This window comes from Egretta garzetta, unplaced genomic scaffold (assembly GCF_000687185.1).
Source record: "Egretta garzetta isolate BGI_Z169 unplaced genomic scaffold, ASM68718v1 scaffold424, whole genome shotgun sequence".
In the NCBI taxonomy this organism is placed as follows: domain Eukaryota; kingdom Metazoa; phylum Chordata; class Aves; order Pelecaniformes; family Ardeidae; genus Egretta; species Egretta garzetta.
The window spans coordinates 21,185-28,803 of NW_009259489.1; the positions used below are offsets into that span (position 1 = coordinate 21,185).

Consider the following 7,619-nt stretch of genomic DNA (forward strand, 5'->3'; position numbering starts at 1 on the left):
CGGGGCCAGCCTGTGGAGCATCTTCAGTGACTTACCCTGTTCCTGTCTTCCCAAAATAGCCATCCATAATATTACTCCACAGACAAAAAGGGCTATTCACAACTAACATAAAAAGGTTTAAAAAAAAAAAAAGGATGATATAACAACAACAACAATAATAATAATAAATTCTGTGTATAACAGTGAAAACCCAAAGAGAAATAGGAGAAAACACTTGGCAGTTATAATAATACTTCAGGCTACTAAAAAGAGGTGCGTTACCAGTTTCTGGGAATGACAGGCATGTTTGCTCTCCATACTGGACTCAAAATGTTGTTTACATTTATCCTTACAGGAACAATCCTATCTAAGGAGGATTTTGTGCCTGAAACTAGCCTTTGCCTCTTCACCCCTAGTTCAACAGACCCGCCTGTATCCAAGAGGAAAACAAATGCAGGATTCTCATTGTTACGACTGACGAGAAAGATGTCCTTGGGGAAGGCAGGCGAAGATGTGACGCTGTGGGGGGCGGCAAGAGTCTCGCTGCAGTGAAGTGTATGTCTGCCGGGTAGTGAACAAGGGAAGGAGCCGGATGCTTGTCAGGACAAACGGGGGCATAACTGTGGTTTTCAGCCACGGAAATTTCTGTGCTACGGTGTTGTGCTTCTGTGCAGGTTTTTACTAGACTTGGTTCTGGAGCTGGTGGAGTCAGTGCTGTGGTAACTGTTTTGAATAGAGGCAGAGCAGGCATCGTTTGGATGTGTGAACAGCTGAGATATTCTTCTGCAGCATGTTTTCCAGAAAACACCATTTCTGCCAGATGTTGGGGCAATTCTCTCTTGTTTAGAAAAACTGTGGCATCCAGGGACTGTGGCGGAGCACGCTGTCCTTCTCTTCGAGGAAATGCAACTTCATCTAAATTTCCTCCTTCAGACATGTCAGACATTCATTATTGTTTGCTGCTTCTCAGATCCCTTTCCTGTTCTTTTTTGAAGCTATTGTATGACAGATTTTTCTTGGCTGGTTGCTTTCTATTTACTATGAAGAAACCCATGGGCAGATATCTGGGAACTAGTACTTTTTGAAACCAGCATAGTCAGTTGTAGAGTTACATCAGTGCTTTTGTTTTGTAAGATCATTTCAAGCACTTTTGAATTTCTTTTTATTTTCTAACAAAGCATGCTTTTGTAAATAGCAAAATACTCAGGCTCCCTGACTTGCCTATTCTGGTGTGTTCTAAATAAAAAGTCAGTTATATTTATGGGGATCAGGATGAAGGAATTAGTTGGAAGACATTATTTAAAAGGCAGTTTTTAAAATCACCTTTGCTTGTGCAGGCATAAAACCAGTGTTATTTTCTAAGTGGAAGTAGAAAATTGCAGATTTGTCATTGGATCACAGCCTATGTGTAGTAGGGTTGAAAAGGTTATAATAAACTTGCATCTGAAGTCTGTATCAATGAGTTTGTTGGAGATGAGGAATTTACTGCTTTCATTTTTTAGGGACAAGTGACTATAAATGCAAAATTTGACAAAGACATTTACCTCCCAGAGGATGCCAAGTTTTACTTTGTTTATGATGGGTCCCTGAAGAGGCACATAATGTTTGCTGAGCGGGTTAGTGACAACGCTCTTCAGTCCATTGTTCCAGGTGAGAGTTAACTCCTGTTTACATTTTTCATCTCTTTGCTATACCCCACCCCCATTTCAAAGCTGGGCACAACTGGACGATATGGTATAACTCTGTTTTACGGCTCGGTAATGGAGGAAATGCAGGAACTGAATGATGGCCTTTAGGATTCAGGTTGAGTTTGACTGACCATATGTGATCCTGCCTTTCATAGCAATCCACACCAGCACAGTATGAGGTGTAGACAGTGTTACTGGGCTTGCATAGTTGGGTGTGCATTCAAGTGCAATCTTCAGAGATTGCATAATTTTTAATGTGAATTAATTCTATGCCCCAACTGTTCGCCTCCAGGCATCCTAACACCTGCAAAAGTCATGTTTTTGCCTGAGCCTTCCCTTGGTGCAGCAGTCAGCCCAGTTTGCAAGGCTCTCATGGTGGAGGTGTGCAGGACATGGAGCTCTGCTGGAATCATACATGGTGCGAATGCGCTGAGGAAACCATTTCAGGGTGCCTTGCTGCAGACAGGGGGATTGTGTTGCCTCCCAGCCGGCTCTCTGCCTTGGCGTTGTCCCCTTGTGGATGTAACATAAACCCTGTTTGTCACCTTTATTGTGTGCTTTGTGGCCTTTTAATTTCTGCGAGTAGGTGGCTATAGACATGGTGTACCTGTGCAATAGGATATGCTTGTTATGTTCTTGTTTTCTAAAGGGGATTTAGAGTCCAAAAATAACTGCTGAGTATAAAAAGGGAAAGTTCTCTGCCATTACACAGTGGTTCCTTTGATCCTGTAAATGGTAAATGATTGTCATGGAATAAAGCTGGAGAAAATGCAATGCTAGGCTTATTCCAAGGTAGCAGTCTGTCTTTTTTTGGTTTTTTTTTTTTTTTTTTTAGACGCTTGAAATGACACTGTTAAATGACTGCTTCTGGGCTAGGAATAAAAACAGGAGGCTGCAGGCAACATTTAATCCTCTGCCTGTTCCCAACAGAAGCCGTGAACAGATGAAAATAAAGTGTGAGGTTAAAATATAGCCCTGCCAATGTTAGTGTCATTTTGTAGTGGCCAAATTAAACATAAGGGGATGCAGAGCACTTGAAAAACAACTGCAGATGTGGTTAAGTACGTGCTTGCTTCTGCAGTTAGTAGACTGCATATATACTTGTAGTTATTCAAGGATATTTTGGAAAATTTACATTTGCACTCTTAATACCTCATGGTTAACTCTCTAGTGAGAGGTACAGCTTGCAGCTCTTTTAGATGTATGACCTCCACCCTCAGTTAGTTGGACTGAGGGGGATGAGGGATGCACGAGGTGCTTAAGAGGTTTGAGAGACAAACTCCCTTGGACTTTGAGGGTCTCAGCTGTAAGCTACTAATTAATCAAGTCTGCCAAAAGCATGAAGCATGCATTAGTTAAAAGCTTCTGGGTTTTGGCCTACATGGAGACACTGGGTATGTACAAAATGGGTGTTAATAAATAGATCTATTACTCAGAGTTCGTGTTGCAGGCCGCTCTGCCACTCTTTTTATGAGTGTCTCATTTTTCTTAATTCTTATCCAAGAACTTTCAGGCTATTGATTTGTGAGATTTCATTCTGATGTGGTTACCTCTTCTTTCCATTGTGGTTAAAAAACCTTCCCCTAGATAGACTGGTTCTAGAACTGATTATCTCAGTATAATTGGGAAGACTGGCGGCAGTTCACAGCCTAGTTGAATCCAAGTTCATCACCAGAAATGGTTGGTGGATGCCCTACGACAAATAAATGTAATTAGAGGGAAGAAGAAATTAATTCTGGATGAGTAGTCACAGCTCTTAGAGGCAGGGGGCAATGAGGAAAAATGAATGTATTTTCTGAACATAGGTAATGTTAGTGATTAATTTACATTATAATTACAGGCCATGGATGCCAAGAAGCAGTTTCTGTCTCTGTGTTAATGTTCACAAGGGGATACTCACCTGTGGTCCTCGGCATCTGTCCTGTCACTTACAGAGAGAATCTGTCTTGCAAGTTGTCTTGGTTTCTGGTTGATCACTCAGAATGTGTCACTGCCGCTAGTCACAATATGTTGCTGGATAAGTTTGGGCTAAGGATAAAAAATCTGCAGTCCCTGGATAACAATTTGATGATGGCCATTGCTCATGAAGAATTGCCATCCACCTGGAACATCCTTGGAAGCTGCTCAGAAAGTGATAAGGCTTTATCTTACATTGGAAAACTTTTAACAGTGGTTTGGTATACAGTTCAGAGCAGAGTATCACACTGTTTTATCCCAGGTTCTCAACCCTTGTGCTTCATTTTGTGGTTAAGATGAAAAATTGTTCAAGTATGAAAGGGGTAGTCAGAGATTTGGTTTGTGCCCGGAGGTTTAAAAAGGATAATAATGGTTATTGTAAGTCAGTCTCTCCAGAAGCTTTTTGTGCCTTGACTCACCGTGAATGAAGTTCTTTATTTATAAATATAGACTCTGCCTTTGCAAGATTAAAGAGCTGTCTGTTTAAAAAAAGCAAGAACTGTAGCAGTGAAATATTGCCGCCGTGATTCCAACCAAGTGAGATATTTTCATTATGCAGACAAAAAGGAGACAGTCATAAAACAGAAGAATGTATTACTGTAGGCATTCTCATGTACAAACATAATTTTTATCGCGGTTCTGTCAGTGTTTATGCTTTATTTATTACTGTGATCATTCTTCGGGGAGAATATCATTAAACAAGTTTTGTGGCTTTTTTTTTATTGTATAGGAAGTGGGATGAAAATATACACAAAACTTTACATTAGGTTATGCTATTGAAAAGTTTTGTAACAGAATCAGGTGAAATTTTCCTGGTTTCAGGTTTCATTGCAAACAGAAAACTGTAGTTAGGTTTTGCTGAAGAGTGTAATTTTTTTTGCAGACCCAGCTGATTTATAGCTGAGGTTGGAAACAGTGTTAAACTTGATGGCTTCACATGTTTTTCATTGAAAATTTGGTACTTTTGGCTGTTTTCCTTTTAGTACTTTAAATTGCTAAAAATTGGAGGACAGGCAGTTTCCATGTGAGCCAAACTGAGAGAGGGGTTCATGCAAGCTTTTGGGAAGTAAAAATGCAGCACTTAGCCCACTTCTTTGGGTGAGGGCTTTTTTCCCTTCTTAAATCTTTCTAATTCTTAATGACAGATAGCTTGAAATCTGCTACTGCCTTCCTCAGGAGAAGGATGGTTTTTATGTGTCCATTGTAAACAGCTCTTTCAAGAGATGTAAAACCAAATAGCAAGTCTCATTCGAATATTGGCTAGACAGGAGGGGGCAAAAAAACCCTGTTACTTTTTCATTTTGGTGTGTAGTAAATATTTGTTCACATTACTCAACTGCTGGAACGGCCGTTGGATCTTAGCAATGAAGACCTTGATTCAAAGCCTGAAGAAATCAGCTGTAGTTTTGTTCACAGACTCGGTGAAGCTTTTCATCAAAGCTACTTGAAGCCCAAGCCAGAAGTATCATATCAGCAGGATACCAGCGGCACTGAGAGATGCTTGGGCAAAGCCAGCTGGGTACCTGCTTGCTGGAAACACGGGGAAGTTTATGCTGGGTGTGTTGTGGGTCCAGAAGGTTTGGAGATGAGCTCAGCTGGTACTAGACTAAGCTCTGCCAAGGTAGCGGCTATACAAATAGCAAAATTCTTTAATTTTTAGTCATGCTAATTGTTAATTTTCAGCTGTATTGCAGCATTTATATGGAAAAGAGTATGTTACCCTCATGAGACTTTTATAGGACTTGTATTTTTTTGTTTCTATGTCTTTCATACTTTGTTCACTTTTCAGATTTAAGTAATATACATAAACAGAATTTGAATACAGCAGAAAAGCAGAGATGTGTGCTGCACTCACTGTACAAAGTCTCTGAACGTTTGAAGTATTAGACGAGTGTGTCTTGAGCATGCTGCATTAGGGGTTGCGTCATGAGGAGGTGACTGAAGAGGTTGCACTGAAGAGGTGACATCTCCCTTTGTACTCTTAAATGAAGCCAGGATCGTTTCCCTTGTTTCTCAATAAGCCAAAACCTGATCCAAGTTCTTGGGGCCTGGTGGTGATGCTCATGCACATTGAGGAGCCCTCAGTGCAGTCCTGCTTGGCCACCCTTGTTGAGTGGGGGGCTCCTTGAAAGCTTTATGAGCAGCTTCTCCTTCAACCCGAGAGAGATCAGTCATTTTCTTTGTCTTTCCCTGAGGCTCAGGCTTGGGCTCGGCCTGACACCTATTTTGGTATCCTCTAGGCAGTTTGTATAATTTTTCTTTGCCTCCTATATCCTTTTTTCCTCCTTTATGAAAATACAGTTTTGATTCTTCTTACAGCTGTATTCTCCTTTCACCTGACGCTTCAAAGAACTGGCTCAAGCCACTTCCTTGTGCTGTTCCCATCACTGTTTTTGTCCCCAAAGCCAAGAGGCCAAGTGCAGCCCAGGGTTGCATGTGGCTGAGAGAGCGCTGTGCATGCAAAGGAAGGAGAGGGAGGAAGAAGGGGACAGACTGGAGCGGGAGTGCTTCAGATCTCAGTGCAGGTGAGAAGAGGAGGTTCTTCATCTTCCACCATGAGGTGATCAAGGGTTGTCCCAGCACTCTGTTTCTTCCCCGTGCTCCAAAGGATAAAAACGAATGAGAAACAAGGAATTTATGAGGATTTAGAAAGACAATGAGACCTTCTTTCCCCTGTCTGCTGTCTCTGCACCTCCTCCTTGGCTTGACAGTATCAGGATGTTCTGTTTAGTATTGGTGTTGTGAAAGATGCGGGTGCTATCATCCATCACTAGTTAGGACCTCATGCTTGTGAGATTCTGCCAGTTTTCAAAGCTGCTGGGCTGTATTTATTGGAAAAAAAAACTTTTTAGTGACACATAGCTGGAGAAAATTATTGCACCATCTGGTGGTTTTGGACCTCATTCATTTTTATGAGGATTTAAAGACGTACAGGTTGATGGAAAGATAGAAGAATAATTTATTCATGGGAGTTTTGCTGTTCGGAAAAAGTGTTTGTATTCCCTTTATAAGGCATAAAAAGGATTGGATAAAGAGAGCCTGAATTGTCTAGGGAGCATTGCAAACAATTCAGGGATTTAGTGTAGTTGCACAGGTCAGGACTTGTTAGACACATTATGTGAAGTTCAACAGGAGAAACAAGGAAGCATGGACCCTTTGGTAATTCTCACTTGTAGTAAGTGCCTGTGCAATGTCAGGAGCTGCTCACTCACACAAACTGGTCAGATGTTGAGATCACCAGGCCCACAAGCAGTTTGCTGCTAGAGGAAACAGGGGACCCAACAGAGGTGCTATGCTTAAACATTTATTTTTTGGTGGGTTTGAAGAAAGGGGAAGGAGCAGTAGGGAGGAGGGAGAGGGAGAAGCTGATTTTCTTGTTGATCGCACCTTCATGCAGGATATTTTCCTTCTGAAAATTGGATTATTCAATTTATGGAGATAATCAATATTAAACATTAAGCCAAATAACTTGTTAGAGCTGCTCAGAAAAAAGAGACTGTCCCCACAGCTTTACAGTTTACCAAAAAAAAAGAAGAAAGAAAGATGGAGTGGTTTAATCTGGATGAGAAAAATGCTTCCAAGTAACCTTTTCTCTCTTAGTACCATCAGGTTAGGGCAGTCTTTTAGGACTGGCAGCCCCCAGGGAGCATCAGACACAGGTTCAGCGCCTTCACTGCAAGTTTTTTGTCCTTGACACACTCACGCTTGTGTCCCTTGGCTGTTGGAAGGGGAATGGGAGCACAGGAATGTGGACCTTGCAAGGAGTCCGCACTACGTACATGAGGCTGAGAGCATCTCAGTTCCTGGTTGTTTTAAAGGCATTGCTGGGAGCATGAGTTCAGGTTGTCTGGGTGACTTAACTGTGCTGGTAACCAAACAAGAGCAGTTACTGCCAGCTTTGGCACTATTTACAGTTATTTTCAAGAGGAAGAATGCTCTTCTAGGTTTAAGGCTATTACTAGAAGCAATAAAATTACAGCCTAAATTACGAAAATT

General features: G+C 41.4%; 1 protein-coding gene across 1 annotated transcript in view; it reads left to right on the top strand.

The window, feature by feature from the left end:
* Nucleotides 1–395: 395 nt before the first annotated feature.
* The window catches only part of ARHGEF28 (Rho guanine nucleotide exchange factor 28), a gene marked incomplete at its 5' end in the record, with an annotated part of 91,902 nt that continues 84,678 nt past the window's right edge, over nt 396–7,619 (top strand). The window contains 3 exon segments of the mRNA XM_035892780.1: nt 396–500; nt 1,482–1,629; nt 3,508–3,839. Coding sequence (XP_035748673.1) covers nt 396–500; nt 1,482–1,629; nt 3,508–3,839 — 585 coding nt within the window.